This window comes from Parasteatoda tepidariorum, chromosome 3 (assembly GCF_043381705.1).
Source record: "Parasteatoda tepidariorum isolate YZ-2023 chromosome 3, CAS_Ptep_4.0, whole genome shotgun sequence".
Classification (NCBI taxonomy): Eukaryota; Metazoa; Arthropoda; class Arachnida; order Araneae; family Theridiidae; genus Parasteatoda; species Parasteatoda tepidariorum.
In genome coordinates this window covers 8491624-8512278 of record NC_092206.1, presented here as the reverse complement: position 1 = coordinate 8512278, position 20655 = coordinate 8491624, and the positions used below count along the sequence as shown (strand labels likewise).

Genomic DNA, 20655 nt, shown 5'->3' with positions numbered 1-20655 from the left:
ATGCTTATACTCATTTTTCATATTTGCTTGTATTTCAGAACCGAGAATTTCTGCTCCCCGAAGAGTCAAAGATCTGGAATGTGACGTTTGCAAAAGTGTTGTGACCTCCTTCAGACAAAAACTTGAGGATCCAAATTCTAAAGTATGTAGAACTAGTTTTTTTAAAAAATATTTCTGAAATTACTGGCCTACAAACAAAAATAAATTTTTTTAAAAATTTCGTATTTAGTTGTGCTTACTTTCAGTGTCTTATGCTGTGCACTCTTTCATTTGCCGTGTAAAGAAAATTAGAAAAATATATTTTTTTAACAACTTAAAATAACTTTACTTTAGCTTCAAAAGTAGTAACGCTTTACTGAAAAGCTTTGTTTTTATATTCTTTTTTCGTATTTTCATAATTAATTTTTCATTAGCATTGTAATCTACAAAATTCTGATTTTGTCTTTAAATTTAAATTAATTCTTAATTTTGTTTGGTAGTTTTAGCTTTTGTAATTATTTTATTTTAATGTTTTGTGGTTATAGAAAATTATCTTGACATTCCTCGAAGAAGGATGTATTCGCTTGCCCTCATCACTTGCTGCCGAATGTAAAAAATTTGTAGATGAAGAGATTGATACCATCATAAGCATTATCGTTCAAGAAATGGATCCAGATAGTGTTTGCGGCATCCTGAAAATTTGCCCAGGTTTGTAATTTTAAGCATTAATTCATTGTGAATTAAGCGAATAGGTTTTACGGGGTCAAAATGACCAAAATATCGATATTTTTTATTGTTTATAATAAAACTTCAAACTATTTCAAATGCACTGCAACAAAATCATCTCTCTATCTACATTTTTCAGGAAGTTATTGAATATTTTCATCACTAAGAAGAAAAAAAAAAAATTAAAATATGTTAAAATAAAAAAGTCTTAAGGATTTAAAAATTTAGAAATTTTTCAATTTTTTTGAAAATTTAAAAAAAATTAACATTTAAACTATTTTTTGAAGATAAATTATTGATTATAAATTACAGGGTTAAAGGAGCATGCCAGGCATCCACAATACGATATTTTTTAAAAAATGTTGCAAGGGTACTGTGATCCCTTAAAATCACTAATGTTTTTTTTTTTTTAATTTCATACATCTTGATGTGTTAAAATAATGTTTAGGTTTCAATAACTTTATTATTTAAAATTTTTATATTGCTATCATTTAATCATTAATACATCCTGAAAAATAACTCTTGTCGTTTTCTTTGTATTGGTTTCTTTTTTTGTTAAATATTTAAATTTATTTTTTAGTAGAAGAAAAAAAAGATTTTAAATTTTTAATTCATTATATAAATAAAAGCAATACATTTAAAAATTCTTCTATAAAAAAGATTAATTCTTAAAATTCAGTGTTTTAAACTTTATATAGTTGAAATGTTTTCATAAATTTAAGCTAAAATCAAAATTGTTATAAAAATTATTATGTGTTGTAAAAATGCTTCATTTGCATTATTTTTAAAATCGTAACTATACCATTTTTTAAAAATATTTTATTTATTTATTTTTTTGATTGGGTACAGTAAGAATTTTGAACTATTTGTTCAGTAGCTGTACTGAACAATATCTGTTGGAGTCATTAATGATTAGATAAAAAAAAACTGGCATTAAACAACTGCTTATTAATATTATAGTTTCATTGCTGTCAACTCTACTGCATTTACCAGTAGGCTACCAGATTTTTCCAATTTCCTCTTGTCTATTGGTTAAACAAAAATTCTCCTTCTTTTTGTATATTTTAGAAAATTCATTAAAACTGAGTAAGTCCCCTTTAAAAAGTCCCTGTTGAAATAAAATTTTTGCACAATTTATGGCTTGCTTGAATATTTAATAAAATATTGCTTCTGCATAATGAAGCTAGCCTCATTTATAGTAATCTGTTTAAAGCTTGTTTATTATTTTCTAAATTTTAATCTAAAATTTTCAGTTTATTTTTATTTGGAACTCCCATTTAATAAAAATTCTTTCTATTATCCACAATAAATTACTTGTCTGTTAGTATATTCAAAATTATGAGTTAACATAGTAAAAAAAGCATTTCAGGTTCATTTATTGTCAATCATAAATGGAAAATATAGCAGACCATTTTTAGTGTTATAAAATTTTTGTATTTTGATGACAGTAAAAATCTACTGGATTTTTTCCTGTCCGTATTGCATGCCTGCCGAGTCTCCTGTTTTTTTAGCAAAGACTCCTGTATTTTATGACTATCTCCTTTTTACCTGTATATTCTCAAATTGTGTCCTCTATTGGCAATGTAAATTATCCGCTGATTGTTAAAATACTTCTCTTATTCCTTAACATATGGTGCTACTGCCATTCCTGCAGTATGTTGAGTATTTATAGTTTAAGTAATGGTTTAAAAAAATCTTGCTTAAATTAAAATTTATATACATATTTTTTACTTCGCTAAATGTTAGTGCTTATATTATTTGCAATTTTAAATTTCTCTTTTTGACTTACATGATTATGCGTGTTGTATCAAAACTTTACTCGTAGTCTAAAAAATATTGCTAGTAAAATATCTGTTATATTATTTCTTTAGTTTTGGCACGTATTATGTTGGCAGCTACCTTGTTTTAACTTGATAGATTATTTATGAGTTTTTAAAAAAAAACAGCAAATGTATCTTATTTATTCATCTTAATTTACTTATAAAATTGTTCTAATTTTTTTCCTCGTACAGAATCACTGGTAAAGAGAGTGATGAATCCTATTAAGGATGTAGAATGTGAACTATGCAAAGAAGTTGTGAGTAAAGTAGAAGATATGGTTAAAGACAAAAAAACTGAGGTACATCTATTACCTTTATTCTTGATCTTATCAACATTTAACACTTCATTTTTATTCCATATTGATAATATTATATATCTCTTTGTCGTTTTAAAATTTTGCAATTTTATTAGAGTATAGTGAAAGGAGCATTCAGTTATATTCATGGTGCCTAGCCTTTTTAAAAAGTCCTTAAAGTGGCTTTTTTAATGGATGTTTTTAAAAAGTGCTTAATTATACCTTTGCGAAAAGGGAATTTCTCCTTGTATTATGTAAAAACATATTTTTCACATTGTTATATACAACATTTTCCCAATTCATTCAATCACAATTTATTTCGGTGTACCGTCGGTTGTTAGCGTATGAAAGCACCAATCATTTTACATGTTTCATGAAATACTTAAGAGTCTGCATGTGCATCTACTAAGCTGGGTTTGGTGAGATTCTTACACTCTCATGTGCAACTCTGCTGTATTTTGCGAGATATTCTCAATTTTAGGCTTCATTTTCCACCCTCTGATATCAAACTAAAATCTCCGGATCATTTTATAACAGCTAACATAATCAAGAAAATAGTTCTCTGTCAGAAACTAGTTATTTTATCATGGTCATGCAAAGTCTTAGAAAATTTTTTTGTATTTTGTTAATGTATATAGTGCTTAAAAATATTTTTTGAGTGCTTAAAAGGTGCTTTTTTTGTTGAAAGATATGGCTGTGCACCCTGTATATTAATTAAAGAACAGTCAAAAAATATCCTGAGTGTGTTGTCTCCTATTGTCATATGTTTGTCACTACTTGTATTGGATATTGTCGCAGTGTGTATTTAATGTATATTAAAGGATCATGATTGTCACTCAACAGGTAGAATAGGGAAAAACCTGGAAAATACAGGGAATTTTGAGGTTTTTCTTACAAACTGGGAAAATACAGGGAATTTTATTTCCTATTTTTGTCTTTTAAAAGTAGTGAGCAGTACAAAGCTCAATATATGGGATATTTAAGGATGATATTTTAGCTATACTAAACTATTTCATTTACTATAGCATTATTTGTTTTAAGTATGCTAAGCTATTCCTCATTTAAAGTTTCTTCAGCAAAAATACAAGGAAATTTTGTTTCTTATTTTCATCTTGTAAAAAAGGGCGTAGGAAGTGGAATAATGTATGAAATAGACAACGTAAAATCAGTTTCCTAGTCTTCTATCTTTAAAAAGAAATGCTTAAGTTTGTGTTATGTTTTTAGGATGAAATTAAAGCTGCTCTTGATAAAGTATGTTCTTACTTGCCATCCTCCATCGCATCAAGGTGTGAGACCTTTGTTAATCAATACACGGATATTCTGATAGAGCTCTTGACTCAAGAATTGGACCCTCAAATGGTGTGTGCTGAATTGAAAGTTTGCCCCTGTAAGTCAAACATACTTTATTTCATTTATTTTAATTCAAATGAAAAATTGGCATATTAATACAGGCTGGTCACACAGAACAGGGAGAACAGGCAAAAATAAAATTATTAATCCTGTAAAATCTAGAGAAATGTCGTCAGTTGTAATTTATATATTCTAATTGTAAAGGAAAAGGAATCAGTTTTTTTTCTGTGCCTAAGAGTCATTTTGGAAATGTATAAACACATTTTTGACTGTTTGAAACTTATATGGGAGGAAATGCAAGCATCTTCTCTTTTTGTTAATGATTTTTTTTGTATATCAATAGATCCTTCTATCTGGTCTGACTCTGTTAGACCTGATGGGAGGTAAACGACAACAAAAGATATATTTTTTCAAAAAAAGAAGAAAAAAGCTTAAAAGAATTTTTAATTTTAAATGAACTCAAATGGCATGAATAAGTGTTTTATAATAAAATTTATGTTTAAGAATGACGCTAACCTAAAAAATTAATTCAACAAAAAACGAAAGTCAAAATAAAGCAAAAGTCAGGAAACTTTTTCTGAATGTTTGTGTCCACTATGTAATAATTTGTAATTTTATTCATTTTATATTTATTGCATTTAAATATTTTTTAATTACAATTTAACTTTTTTTTCATAAAAAAATTTATGGCAATAAAATGCTGTACTTTAACCTTTTAAATGCAGAGCTGATTGTGCTCCGGAAAAAATCCTCATTTCCAGACTTTTCGTAAGTTTCCGGAAATCCAAGGTCCAGAAATTTCAAGAAATCGCATTTATATATCGATTGCATTTATGTATAAAAATTCTTCTATATTTTATTTAAAAATATTAGAACTAAAATTTATACTTGGCGTCTCTTTCATTTATAATTATTTTTTCAGCTAGAGTAATAAATATGATTAGAGATAAAGGAAACTTATACATTATCATTCATTTAAATTATACTGCATATAATTTATTTTGACTATCATGTTTCGAAAATATCAATGATTTAAATTTTAAGGACATTTTTTGAAATGTTTCATTAATAATTTTACTTAAGAAATTTTCAGGATTTTTTGAATTCACAATCACCCTTGTGAAAGCAAATTTTAATTATTGAGCTTAAATTTTCCGTCAAACAAGGTGGTAAAAATAAAAAAGATTTTTTTTTTCCTAAGTAAAATTGATAAATTGATTAAAGATTTAATTTAAAAACTACTTTTTAAAGAAGCAGTTGAAGGACTGTGTTTTTACAAATATTAAATGGTTAGTCTGTACGGAAAGAAACTTTAAGGGCTCTGGGTATAAAATCAAATATATAATGTTAATATTAAGTATTTTAATTCTATGAACAAAGAACTGAAAGTAAGTCTTTGAATGAAATAACATATTTAAATTCTAAACATCATCATTGAGATCTTGGATATTTAAATAAATAATTGGAATATCAATAAAGTAGAAATAAAATATGCCATCTCATTCATTATATTGTAGTTTCTACGTGAATTGATTATAAAATTTTTATGAGTGTTAAATTATTTTTTCATGTATTTCATTCTTTTTTTTTTATTATTTTAGCCTCCATAAGAATAGAGAAACCCAAGAGACTAAAAAGTTTAGAATGTGACTTATGCAAAGAAGCTGTTACAGAAGTGGAAAATCTTGTTAAAGATGAGAAAACTGAAGTAAGTAGTACACGACTACAAATCAGCAATTGCTGGAATCTAATTTTATGTTTCTTACAATTAACAAGGGACAATTTTTATTTAAATTTTTTTTTCCATTTATTTCCTATTTAAGTTAAACCAAGTAGAACTTGACTGTACAAAGTAGTGGCAAAAAAATAATAAAGGGTGGACATAAAATTGTCCTGTTTCTCAATCCTTTAAAAAAAAACTATTTAAAAAACTTAACTTACAAAATAACATTTCATGGTATAGTGTGTCTACAGTAAGATATCCTCCCGCTACTAACTCTGAGGTCGCCTGCTGCTATGGAAACGAGAATAGCACATTTCACGGAGGATAGCTTCTCTTCACTCTAGGGCTAACTCAATAGATTGAAGGAAAAGATTCCCTTTTCTTTCTCCGATCCAAGCCAAAGCATGTCCTGAGCTTTGAGCCCACACCCCCCTCTTGAAATAGTCATACCTCGTTACCATAGTCACTGCCACGGGTTCAGGCAAATGGCTAGGGGAGTTATCTCAAGGTGGTGAGATGTAAAATTTAAAAGTAGAATAAAGTTAAATTTTTCTAGTAATTTTTTTTTCTTGTTGACTGAAAGTTGTCTAACATATGTTCTGTGTAAACAATAAGTGATCCACTATCTGTTGATTGATAATAAAGAGTATCTACTTGAACTAAACAGTTATAAACATGTCATAATTAATGCTATAATTGTAATTAAAGGAGGAAATCAAAGCTGCTCTGGAGAAAATGTGCTCAGTTCTGCCCTCCAAAATAGCTGCTAAATGTCAATCATTTGTTGACAAGTATACAGCACTTGTGATCACTCTGCTATCTCAAGAATTAGACCCAACTATGGTGTGTGCAGCTTTGAATGTTTGCCCTGGTGAGTGTCATTTATTATTTCTAATGTATTTTCTAAAAAGAAAGTATACTTTAAATCAATAAATTTATTTAAGAATTATGCCGTAATGCAGAAGAAACTTTAAAGTTAAGAGAAGCTGAACTACACCATAAAGTTACATATAAAAATGTTTTCAAAATGTGAGAATGCTTGGCACAAGTTCTTCCTTGATGCAAAATCCTGCTTTGATATTTTAAAAACATTTTATCGAAAACTGTATGGTTTACTCTACTCGAACTCACTATAACTTTGATGTCATTAATTGTGTAGGTGAGTTTGCCATTAAGTGTTTCTCCTGCGGTCCTCTTGAACAAATTTCTTTTTCTTTGTCGCTTGATGAATAGTGATTATAACTCATTTTATATCTTAAAGTGTGATTGATTTGCCTCTCATGGGAACTATTTCAAAATTTAGAAAAGGAATATATTTCATATGTTGTCAAAATATATTTTTATTGCTACTTTATCTCGATGTACATACTAGCAATGTTTTATTAACTATTGGTATAAATCATACTATTTGTAAATTTAAGCCTACAATGAATAGTAATCTGAACTCCTACAATCAACTTTAAATTTTTTCCTCACAAAAGAATTATAATTGATTATTATTTTCATTTGTTTCTTGTCTATAAGATGGTCACATAATAGGAAATGTCAGAAAATTTTACCAGTCTGAAGAATATCAAGGAATTTAACACATCCAAAATGTCGGGGGGAAATTAACCTTTTTCCAAATATTTTTCTTAATATTCATGTATGTGTTTTGTAATATAAATTTATGTTTGAGTTATATTTAATAAGGTATGACTGATACATTAATATTAAAATTTTTGCCATCACAAAGGGAAAATTGGAGAAATTCAGTCTGGAAAAATCGGGAATTTTTTATTTATAAGTGTTTATGACCACCCTAGTCAAAGAAATTCTTTTTTTAATTTGATGTCTAATTTTTTCTCCCAAGAAACAGATTAACTTCTGTACATTGTAGGTCTTATGAGGTAATGCAGTAAAATAAATATATATATATAGATATTTTAATGTAAGTTTTTTCTCTCAGTTCTTTTTTGCTGAATACTTTTTTTATTATTTTCTAGCTGTTGAACACCCATCAGAAACCCAGTTAAAAAGTTTAGAAAAAGGTTATTTTTTCAGTATATTGATACTAACTACTACTAACCTTTTATTTATTGGTGGTGGCTGCTTAGAGATTGCTTAATTTAGTTTTCTTTGCCCTTCTTTCAAACTAACACACGAAACCTTCCTATCTATTCTTTTATTTTACATTCACTTACCATATCTTTGCATGCTATGAACTAGACATCTTGCAAATACTAATATGAATGCTATTAAATTTTTAAACATTATCTTTTGCTTCTAGTATTGTGGGTTCTGCATGATAATATATATGAGAATTAAATATACATGAAAATTATAAACGGTGATTTCTGTCGTGTATAATAAATTTGATTAGATAATTAGAAAATGATTTTCAGGTATGTATTTAAAAGAGATATTTTACCGTTTCATAGTCCCCCATATTCATAAATGTTTATATTTAAGGATGATTATCATTAAATTTTTTTAACATATAAATTTTTTTTTTCATTACTGCATACTTTAAATTTATTATTGAATAGCTTATTCTAATATATTTTTCGAAATTAGTAAATTTTATTGTTATATTTCTCTTTTTGTGTAAAAAGATAAAAAATTGTTTCTTCAACCATATATTCAGTTGGGGGATGTTTTTTTATAGTTACTTGAAAGCATTGAATGCTTATTTGACTGTGAATAATGCATCAGCATGAGCTATGGATCAACATTTCTGTTCTTCCCTATCTATATAACATTTAATTTTAAGTAATTCTTGTTCACTAATAATTTGTTTTCTTTAAAAAAAAATTCAAAATCCTTTTAATAGTTACATCAATAAATAATCTTATTATAATGTTATAAGGTAGTTTCATAAAAATATTAAATAGTTAGCTTCTTAAAACTATTCTATATGTGTTTCATTGATAAGCTGTAGGTTTTATTTATACGGTTACCAACTCTGTTATATTGAAGTCTCAATTTATGAACAATTAGTTATTTTCCTAAAACCTTTCACATTCAAATCATTTCTATATTGAAAAAAAAAATTTATAAACATAAAGAAATATTTAAGTTTTTGACATTTTCTATTGAAAGAGCTTTTTTTTTTTTGGAGTGTTATTATTTTTAAATTTTACTAACGCTCAGCATTAATTTATCTGGCACATTTTTTCTAATTTGCTGTTTCCCGTCACTTTAGTCCAAGATATTGAGTGTGAAAGCTGTAAAGAAGCTCTGCATTATCTTCAAAATGAACTCATGGATCCTGAGACTCAAGTAATTATTATTTTAATAAACTAAACTTTAAGAGCTGAAACTAAATCAACTAAACCAAATTGATAGTACAAAATAGGAATCTTAATTTATGTTTTTTATACCTTTGAATGTTCTTTGCATTGGACACCTATTTACATGGTACGTAGCATTTTTAAAAAGTGCTTAAAGGTGCTTATTTTCATTTTTTAAAAGCCCTTAAATGTGCATTTTTCATTGTATGTTTTTAAATAATGCTTAATTTTTTCTTTATGAAAATAAGATTTTTTTCCTTAACCGTGTTGATTTTCACTGCGCATTATGCAATAGCATGATTTTCACATTGTTCTATTCACAGTTTTCACAATCCATTTTGGTGTACTGTTGGTCGGAAACGTATGATAGCGCCACTCATGTTACATATTCGATTAAATACTTGCGAGCCCGCGTGTGCGTCTGCTGAACTAAGTTCAGTGATATTCTAGCACTCTCCTTTGCCACTCTGCTGCATTTTGCAAGATATTCTAAATTTCAGACTTCATTTTCCACTCTGTGTAATCGAACCGAAAAATCTCTCGATTTTTTTTTTATGGTGGCTAATATAATCAAGAAAAGAGTTCTCTGTCAGATACTAGTTCATGATCATGTGAAGTCTTTGAAAATTATTTAGCATTTTGTTAATGTATATAGTGCTGAAAAATATTTTTTGAGTGCTTAAAAAGTACTCTAAAGGTGCTTATTTTTTGTTGAAAGGTTTGGCTACACACCTTGATTTAATAAATGAAATGTTTTTAAATTTTTAGAGTGAATTGAAGAATGTGGTGAAGAAAGTGTGTTCAATTCTACCTGGAAAACTCGAGACTAACTGTGGTGCCTTTATTGATGAATATGGCTCATCTCTTCTTACACTCATTGCTCAGGAAATTGACCCAAGTGTTCTCTGTGTCAAGGCTCAGCTCTGCTCAAATACTTCAGCTCATTTTGAGAAAAGTAAACTCTTCTCTTTAATTGTTTTCTAAGATTTTCTTTAGAAATCATTAGCTTGTGTTAACTTATTTTTTAGGTTTTTGAAAGGCAGTTTAGCTACAGGTGCCTGTTTCTTACTCTAGTTTTGAACCTCTATGTATTCTCCTTTGTAATCACCTATATTAATGTTGTTGATATTTTTTCGATACTTTCTGTCCTCTTCAATCGTTTTCATCGATATCATTGGGAGCCGGCATTAAATCAGATATTGAGGGAATTAAAAAGTGATTAGATGTGTGTTGTTTATATACTCGTCATCGACTTGAGAAGACCTTCAAACATGCAATTTTATTCCGAAGAACCAGTGTTACCGTAGGATACCAAGAAATTTTCTTAGTGCATTTTAGTCAACACTGTCCAACATTGTATAAATTAAATTTGCTGCTTTTAGAACATCAATTTTGCTTTAAAAGTATGTTGTATGTCACCGGATTCTAAGAAAATAAATGGTTTCATGAGCAGTTTCTTTAAATGATAGGATAGTTCCAAGATTCAAATATGAAGTTTGCTGATAGCAATTTTACTCTTACTTATTTTATACAATTCAAGCTCCTACTTCCTTTAGCTACCCTTCCCATGCCTTGTCTATTCGACCGTCCTTCTGATTTTTACTTAAAAAGGAAAATCCCTTCACACAGACAGTAGGACAATAAATAGAATTGAAAGAATCTGAAAACAGTTAATAAGCAAGTCTCTTAAAATATATTACTGAAGAAGAAATAGAAATCTCAGAAAAAGTTCGTGTGAGCTTCTTTGAGAAGTAATGATTTTGAGCTGTTAGAAAAACGTATAAAGCTGGATTTTCTTTAAAAGGGTAAATTAAATCCAGGATAATTTAACATTAAAGGTATAGGCGATTTTCATGGAAAAGCATTAAAAAAAATTCTGTATTATATTTTTTATTTAAAATAACATACATTAATACCATATCCATAGACTTATTTTGAATAACATTTCTTTTCGTTGTTTGCTCTTCAGTTTTGCTAGCAATGATGAGGGAATTAAGTGTTAATCAATTATTTCACTTGTCATTTATTTTATAATCATCGTTAAACAGCCAACCCCATTTTTTTGGATCTACGACTACTAATGTTCAACTCCATAGCCTTGTAATTTTGAACCCAATCCAGGAAACAATGGAACTCTTAGAATAAGTATTGGGAGAAATTCGCCCTCATGGAGGACTTCGTGAGGGAACTAACCGCCATTTACTTTACATGTGGAGAAAACCTCCCACGGTTAGCCTGGCGACAAAGGGACTCTTAACCCAGGCTCCATCTATTGCTGAGGATATTTTACATCGGCATTGAGGTTGGTGCTAGCTGGATGCGGAATTCGTATCCATCGGTCATCACTGGGATTCGAACCCGATTCACCTCATTAACGCCGAACGCTCTATCTCCTGAGTCATCTATTTCTATGACACTTCTTTTTATTTACTTGCTATAAAATTATGCCTTGTTTCTGTAATTTATTTTAACCACTTTTATAGCCAACATATTTTACATAAAGACTGTCATTAGTTGCAATTTACCCCATCTTCCTTAGATTTTCATACCCTCCAACTTATGAGGATTTTGAAAATAATTCTTTCTAGTGGTAGCGAACCAAAGTAGAAATTTTTAANGCTATAAAATTATGCCTTGTTTCTGTAATTTATTTTAACCACTTTTATAGCCAACATATTTTACATAAAGACTGTCATTAGTTGTAATTTACCCCATCTTCCTTAGATTTTGAATGTCAACTGATAAAATAATTGACTATGAAATACAACTCATTATTTATTACAAATTGAACTGTATTTAATGCCTTCATGTTATATGATTTCAGACGTGGAATTAAACAAGTTCGGCCTGGATGAGTGCTCAGTGTGTACAACTGTCGTGGATTATTTGGACAAATTGCTGGAGGAAGACGATGTTGATAAGGAAATCACACAAGTTGTTGAAAAAGTTTGCACTGTTTTACCCTCTTCTTTCAAAGACAAATGTGCCACCATGCTTGAAACTTACGGCCCTTATTTATTGCAAATGATTGGTCAATTAGCAGACAGCAAACAAGTGTGCCAGGTAATCTGTTTAAATGAAAAGTTAGCTGTAAGAAAGAGAGAATTCTAGATTTAGTTAGTGCAGTTTTTATTTATTACTTCTATTTTTTGAGAGGAGATAGATGCAATTAAATAATATAATGTGTGACAAAAAATTGATTTAGGTAAACTCAGGGTATCTGTTCATCTGGAAATTCATGAGTTTCTGAATTGAACAAAATTTTTTATGAAATGTCATGATTTTAACTATTTTTTAAACAATAACTCATGGATTTAGGTCACCGAAAAATAAATTTTTAAAATGGGATTTAAACCCCCCTCCCAATTTCATGGCGTTTCGAATATCTGAATTTGTAACAAAATTCCCACTCACAGTCATAGTTTATTAAAATATAAAATGTTTTTATCATGTTCTTTAAAAAATATGTTGTTCTTTGAAAAAATGAAAGAAAAACCATAATTTCTAGAGCGAATTATCAACTTCTGTGATTTCAGAATTTTTGTTATTTATTTATTTTTATTTTATCAATTTAAAATTCTAGCTGAAGCAAGCCAGTAATTGGCGAATTTTTTTTAAAATTCCAAAGTGAGAACAGAAAAATCAGAAGCATTTCTTTCCTTTCCGATGAACAAGAAAAGTTTCTTTAAAATATAATTCTACAGGCAAGAAGAAAAAATATTTGCTTTTGTATTTTTTTCAGCTATTTTATTGCTCCAACTCTTTCTTTACTCTGTTTTTGAAATTTAAAATCTATAAATTGAAGATGCAAAGTATAACAGTTTTGGTTACACCTATCATTTCAATTAATGTTATTCTAATGCTTTTTTAACTTTATTGTTGTGTTTTTGTCAAAGAAAATAGTAACTTCGTTAAGTCATGAATTTGAAAATCTAAAATGTAGCAGTATACCCTGGAAAGAGAGAATTCTAGATATAGTTTGATCAGCATTTTTTTGTTGAGATTAGATCGATGCAATTAAATACTATAATATATGAGGTGAAAAATATTTTGATTTAGGTGAAGTGAGTTTTAATATAGTGTGTAATAATAATTTTTTATTAATGTAAAATTTTTGTTTTATAAATATTCTTGAAATAAATCGTTGAGTGATATAAATTTATGAAAAGTATAATTTTGTTTTATTATGTTTAAAACAATGAACTACTTTAATTTCCTACAGAGAATTTTTTTATGAATTTTTTTTCTTTGGGTCATTTTTATTTACTATGTTGATTGCAAGATAAAAACAAAATGTTCAGAAGTTCCTTTTCTTTAGTTTGTTATTTTAGAATGTAACAGTTATTTCAAAATTTAATGAATATAGAACAATTTGACCTGAATAGAAGTGTGTTTTGAGACACCCTAATATGGATTTACTTTTGTTTGTCCATTATTTGAAACTACAAAAAAAAAATTTTAACATTTCATAAAAAATATACTTTGAATAAAATATTACTAAATTAATGAATAAAAAATATTATAAGCTAATATTATATACATATATAAATAATATAATATTATATATAAAATAAAACACAATAGGTAAATATAATGTTGTGGAAGTGTATTTTATTATAATTTTCACGTATCAGTTTTTTTATTATTTATTCTATATATTTATTGATAATTGTTGTTATTTTTAGGATATTGATTTGTGTGCACGTTCACCCACCAGCGTCCATTTGATTGGTGGTAGCAAATGCACTTTTGGTCCATCCTATTGGTGCAAATCCTCAGCTCATGCAGCTGCTTGCAAGGTAATCATTTTCGAAATCTAATCTTTAGAATAAATAAATCTTTGCTTGTGTAGACTAAGTTTGGTCTAGCCGACCCAATTTTGGATTTACGGCTACCAATGCTCTATTCTGTAACTTAGTAAATATGAACCTAATCCAGAAGACAAGTTAACTCCTGGATCAAGTATTGGGAGACATTTGCCTTCATGGAGTGCTTCAATTGAAAATCGAATTAAGACTTTGACAATCGAAAACTTCTTTTATCAACCCATATTTTAATAAAGAAAAAAAAAAGGTTTCTCTGAAACATTACGAAATAGGTTTTCTGTTGTTATTGCTGAAAATTTTAAAAAATCACAATATTTTTAATACAATAAAATTATGATGCTTGAATTTTCAAACAATTGTAACCCCTTTTGAAGCTCTTTGTTTTAATCCATTTCATAGTTAATCAGAGTTACTTTTCAATCATGTTTTTGAATTTCCGTGTGATTCTTCCACTTTCATTCAAAAACATTATTGATAATGCATTGATGTGTTACGTGATGCAATTTTCCCCTGTCATTCTATTTTTTAATAAAAGATATGTATAGTTTTATTTTGAAAAGTATCAATTTGGTTTTTTTCAGTTTTAAATAAATATTTAAAATAATTTAATCTTATGAAAATATATTACTAAGTTAACTGATAAGAATCTTGTCTGAAACACTAATGATTACATTAAACTTATTATAATTGCCTTCAGCATGTCTAAATACTTGGGCATACAGACTTACATTCCTTTAAGGTTGTGCTCCCCTATTATACGAATTTCAATAAAAATATTTTTTCTGTGATAAGATATTTTTTAAAATTCACTTTACAGGTAAAAATAACCTTTATCTGAATTTTGAATATAATTATTGTAAGCCTTTCCATCGCATTTGTTAATATTATATGAAACATCCGAATGTCTCTTTATAGTGTTGTCTCATCATCATTTAAAAGAAATTGTGTTAAGTCTTAAATAGGCACATTTATAAATTTTGTAGGAGTGTGCATCTAAGTCTTTATGCCTCTGAGGGCTACAAACAGAGAGTGGTGTATTATAAAATTTTTTTTTATTATTTTTAAATAAAATTTAGGCAATTAGTAAAGAAGAGAAGGGCCATTTTGATTTATGCCCATTACTTAAAGGTCCTCTTAAGTCAGAAAAAAAGTTTTACTTTCTCCATGTTAACCTACCAATAATTATTATGTACGAAATTCCTCATTTATTCAGTTACTAATATTTTTGTATAATTTTTTTCACTTTTTTTATCTTTAAAACTTAGTTACCAAATTTTAAATGTTTAGGTTGTAAGTATTTTGAAAAATATTAACCTTAAAATTAAAAACTTAGCTGGTAACTAAGTTATAATAAAAGACATTTTAATGGAAAAAAAATGCAATAAAAATTAGTTGCTGAATATATAAATAAATTCTGCACTTGTAATTCTTCATTGGTTAACGTGGCCGAAGTAAAATCCTTTTTCTGTCCTTAAAATCTCTTGATCATTGTAATTTTTCTTTTAATGATTTAAAAATGAATGCAATTGTTGTTGCTAATATTATTAATTTAATTTTTTTTTTCATAGGCTGAAACATATTGCAAAAATCAAGCATTGAAAAATTGATAGGCATCTTCTTTAAATTGTTTACAAGTTAGCATGACAGAGACTTTATAAAATAAAAACTTGTTGAATATATGTACAGAAGTCTGTACTATTTTAGAAGACTGAATCATGCAGCTAGACATCTCTTTTGTTGCCAACACTGTGCTTAAATATATTTGTATATTTTAATTTTGTTTGACTTGTACTTTATGTGTATTTAATAAAATTAAATTTTTTGTATAAAAAACATTGCTGATTTATTTTAAAATTGAGGAAGACGGTGGAAATTTTTATTTTAGACTAATTAACAATTCAGTAATCATCGAATATTAAAAATGGTATACGTCAAATCATGTTTTAAGCAGAATGTTAATTTATCACATTTTCTCTATGTAAGAATGCTCTAATTTAGAGCTCCAATAATGACATTTTTAAACAACTAACAGAAAAGTGGTTTAACTTAAACTGAAATTATCGAATAAAAAATATAGTTTTAAATGCAATTTATATTTTATTGTGCTAATTTTTTAATAGTATATTTTATTACAATTAAATTTGTAAGTGTAATGTCATACCTGCCAAACCTCTTGATTTTTAACAAAGACTCCTGTATTTTACACCATCTCCTATTTACCTGTATATTCTCAAATTTTTCTGTATTTGTTGAAGAAATTTTTTAAAAAAAAATTTTGGTGATAAAATATTTGCTGATGGCAAAAATAGTGCTATAGCCAGCACTGCAGTATGTTAAGTGTTAATAGTTCGAGTAATTATAAATAATGGTTTAAAAAAATCTTTAGATTAAAGATGTATTTACATATTTTTTACTTACTTACATATTTTTTACTTACTTTTTTATTATATTATTTCCAATTTAGAATTTCTCTTTTTGACTTACATGATTATGTATGATGTATCAAAACTTTACTCGTAGCCTAAAAAATGTCGCTATTTTATTTCTCCAATGTTGGCAGGTATGTAATGTTAAGTTAACATTTAAAAAAAAATATTTCTGAAGCTTCATGCTGGGCAAAGTTAATTGTAAAAAAAAAAAACATTGTTCACATGTTTCAAATAAGTATTGAAAAAATATTGAAATCAAAACTTCATTATAAAAGCTTAATGTCCAGCGTTGTTATTGTAATGAGTGATCTTAATTGCAAGTAATCTTAAGCAATATTAATAAGTTGTCATGATTATTTCACATCTACAAAAATTTTCGTATATTCTGGTGTATAAGTCGATTTTTCAAACCTCCAAAATTTTATGAAAATCAGGTAGTTGACTTAAACACTTGTTATTAAAATGGACATTTGTCGATTGAAAAATATCAATGCATAACAATATATATGAATGACTATCAATATACCCCTTTCAAAATCTATTTTTAATATGTTATATACAGTTAATTTTGCATTTTTCTTTTATATTTTCTGTTCAATTTAATGTTTTTTCTTGGAAGCAATACTTTAATACATTTAGAATAAAAAGTAAGAAGGAAAATTAAGATAATTTATTCAAGAATATTTCCAAAAATCTAAAATAATTATAGCATACTGTATAGAAAGATTTCAGAATATCGTCTGTGTTGGTTTAAATAAGGAAAGCACACATACGGTAGAATAAAACTGGTTAAGTGGTCTCCTCACAGCTTTTGTTTATTTATCTTAGTTTGTGGTCATGTGCATCATATCAAGAGGTGAAACATTTTAAACTTGAGAAAAAAATTTGTTGACTTCATATTTTTTTTTTTAATTTTAGAAATTTTTATAATCATTTTTTTTTCCAGCGACTTAAATACCTGACAAAAATTTTAGGTCTCATATTCAAAAATAGGGATTCGAATAATACAATAGGTTGACTTATACGGTAATATTACTAATAATCATGATAACAAGTAACCATAGTTTAGTTAGTAAGCAATGATGGTATTTATTATCTAACTATTACAAGTAAACGCAGCAATAAATGAGCAGATTAAAAAAAAAAAAGATTAATTAACAAATCAGTAAGTCAATGCATGAGTTAAACCAATTGATTCATCACTGAATCAAACATTTGGAGAATCAACGAAATATCAGATCCATGAAAGAAAAATATTAAAAGAATTAGTAAATAGTCTGGTATCAATTCACTGAATCATTTTTTACTTATACTATGGTTTGAAAATGAATTTCTTTTTTTTTTAATTCATCAACTCTATTACTTGATTTCCTGATTCTTTTTTTTATTTGTTTAGCTACGAATTTGGCGGTTCATTATTTATGTGATTCATAGTTTCAATAATTTTTTACTCATTTTTAAAAAAAAAAATTTAATTCTATTTATTTTTGGGAAATAGTAATAAACTTAAAAAATCTTTTTGCTTACGTTTGTTATTTTATTTTTAAATGCATTTAAAAATCCTTACTTTCAATTTTAAAAAAAAAAAGTTCAATGATAACACTAGAGAACAAATTTTTTTTTTGGACTTCTGTTGCATAAAATTTCTTTTCAGATCTTCACTTACGCATCACTGATTTAAAATCTGCAGTCCGTTTCTCTCCAAGCTTCAGTTTTTTTTTTCATGCCATTTTTAATCTTTCTTTTTTTTGGATAAATTTGCAAATTAAGAAGCATATATAACTGGAGGTTGCATAAATGTTGTGACAAACTTCTAGGGGAGTTGGGACGCACCATCAGGATCAAAAATGCTTAGGAATCTGCTGGGGGCGGTTCCCAATCATGAACTATGTTTTTGTGTACTGCTAAACAGGTCATAAATGGAAAGCGCCCCTTGCCGCATACAACGGCATTTTCGGGTATGGGTTCCTACGCAATTTTAATCTTCATGATGATGTGCCTTAATTCCTCTCGAAGTTTCTGACATTTACGCTATCCTCTGTTACATCTAACATTTTTAAAATTGTACATTTCTACAAAAAGTAGACCAAAAATGCCATTTTAAAAAATTAGTTTTAGGAGTAAAATTAATTTCAGATTTCAAATCTTCACACATAAAATAAAGAAGATCAAGTATTTATAGTATAGTATTTGTATAAGGATGATCAAAAATTTGTTCCCTAGTGTAATTTATAAATAAAATAAAATAAATAATAAAGTTTTAATTACGTAGTATTAAATAATATCACTTAATAATTGAATAATTTCTGTTAAGAGCAAATTACTTAAGCTTGATGTCAGAACTGAACAAAGAACAACGTGCAAATTGGATATGAAATGATAGTAGCTTTATAACCTGTGGTCATTTTAAATTTACGAGTTTAAAATAAAGAAAAAAATGCAAACTGATTAAGGAATAAAAGCTTCCAGTCACGTTAATACTACACTTGATTTGAGCCCCCTTTATTAAAATGATACTGAGATCATTGACTTTATGAGACAATAGCACTTCAATTTTGATCGTCACCCTTCAGCATTATCAGGTTTTCTAATTTATGGTATTTCCTAGAACATTTTACGACATTAAAGTATCAAAGTTTGTCTTAGACACCGATTACATTATCCAGTGGGTTTTCCTCCAAAGATAGTAGCTAAGTTCTTTTTTCTATAAATATATTAAAAATAAACATTTGTTATTATTTCTTTCCATGCCACTTTCATTTGACAACTGTGAAAGGAAGAAAAAAAAATAAAGAAAATGAAACCCGGAGAAAGATATGACGCGACTTATATTTTTTCAAGAGATAAATAACTCTTGCATTAACATGTCCTCCAAACTCGAGTAGGTTGCGAGATTTTTATCTCCAGTAAATATGTACAAAATGGCCGACACCCTAGCTCTTTAATAAAAACAGGAATCGAGACAAGATGTTATTTTTCTCTCTAATCAATCACGGATAGTAAAGTAAGTTATTTAAAGTGCTCGTTAAAAACATTTTTCTTGTATTATTCATCACTTTGCAGTGATCCTACTTATATTCATCGGTAGTCGAGTTAAACTTATTAAATAATATATTTAAGAACTCATTAATTGAGTATTGAAAAATTGCTATCCTGCTCAATGCAATTTTTCAACAGTCATGCATTGAATGGGGGAAAAATTGGGAAATTTTGTTGCTTGTCAGTGACCAGTTGTAGCCTTTAGAACAGTGGCTACTTTTTCAAAATTTAAAAACTTAAACGATTAAAAAAATAATTTTTTGACTTGATATTAAAGTGAAAATGACGTTTCAAACAGTGATAAACATCACAAGGTTCCTCTAAAATGAAGACAAATGTTGAGAAACAAACATAAAATAAGGTAATTTTTCAAATATTATTAAATAAGCGTTATAATTGGTTTCGTATTAATTGAAAAAAATAATCAAATGCTCCTGGCAGACTAGATCTGAAAATAGCCACTCGCCGTAGGGCGAGTCCACAAAAAAAGTGGCGAGTCAAATTAAATAAAAAACCGGTCCCTTTTTTTATGAAAATTGTTTAGTGACAAAATTACATCATTGCAGAAAGACTTTGGAAAACAGAATTTTCATTAAAATGTCCAATGAATTCATTCAAAATATTGATCCGTCAGAATCCATTAATTTGTGATGGAAAGACTTTTTTGGAAGGAGAGTAATTTAATAATTCACACGCTTCAAGGCTGTAATGCATACATTAAAAGTACTTTGCCTCCCCGAATATCTTTTAATAAAATTCTTTAAAATTAATATGTTTAATTAAATTTTGTTATAATATTTATGTTATTTTTATTGTTGAATGAACTTTTTATAGGCGTAGATAATTTCTTACATGAATTTTTTTTACCCTTTATATTTTATTCCTAACTAAAATTAATTGATACAGAAAAAATAATAATAATAATAGAAATACAGAATTTGAAGAGTCAGATAATTGAAATTAAATATAATACTAAATTATAATACTGAAATAAAATAAATACTTCATTAAAATTATTTTAAAAACTTAGAATGAATTTTATGATTTTGACGTCTAAATTATTTTACATATTTAAACACTGTAGATATTTTCAGTTTAGGTTTCTCTCTTTCTGTTTTATTTTTTTATTGTTCTTAAAGGAGAAACATACTGAATAGCTCAATATCTATTTTATATATATATATATATGAGAGTG

General features: G+C 27.5%; 2 protein-coding genes and 1 long non-coding RNA gene across 8 annotated transcripts in view; 2 read left to right on the top strand and 1 right to left on the bottom strand.

Annotated features, from left to right (window-relative positions):
• LOC107446151 (prosaposin) overlaps positions 1-15825 on the top strand; it is a 72318-nt gene extending 56493 nt beyond the window's left edge. For 3 of the 6 annotated variants that reach the window (XM_043051476.2, XM_043051477.2, XM_043051479.2), the window contains exons 19-30: positions 39-142; positions 525-687; positions 2718-2824; positions 4046-4208; positions 5773-5879; positions 6603-6765; positions 7880-7924; positions 9079-9155; positions 9935-10121; positions 11991-12229; positions 13852-13965; positions 15561-15825. In XM_043051476.2, the coding sequence (XP_042907410.1) occupies positions 39-142; positions 525-687; positions 2718-2824; positions 4046-4208; positions 5773-5879; positions 6603-6765; positions 7880-7924; positions 9079-9155; positions 9935-10121; positions 11991-12229; positions 13852-13965; positions 15561-15599 (1508 nt within the window). In that variant the 3' untranslated portion in view covers positions 15600-15825. The remainder of the gene's footprint in view (positions 1-38; positions 143-524; positions 688-2717; positions 2825-4045; positions 4209-5772; positions 5880-6602; positions 6766-7879; positions 7925-9078; positions 9156-9934; positions 10122-11990; positions 12230-13851; positions 13966-15560) is intronic. The other 3 variants (XM_043051478.2, XM_071178297.1, XM_071178298.1) reach the window with 1 other exon arrangement.
• The window catches only part of LOC139425115 (uncharacterized), an 82909-nt gene continuing 74182 nt past the window's right edge, over positions 11929-20655 (bottom strand). The window contains exon 3 of the long non-coding RNA XR_011636342.1: positions 11929-12254. This is a non-coding gene — a long non-coding RNA (uncharacterized lncRNA). The remainder of the gene's footprint in view (positions 12255-20655) is intronic.
• LOC107449784 (toll-like receptor 2) overlaps positions 19272-20655 on the top strand; it is a 13275-nt gene continuing 11891 nt past the window's right edge. The window contains exon 1 of the mRNA XM_016065438.3: positions 19272-19425. The gene's annotated coding sequence lies outside the window, so the exon portion shown is untranslated. The remainder of the gene's footprint in view (positions 19426-20655) is intronic.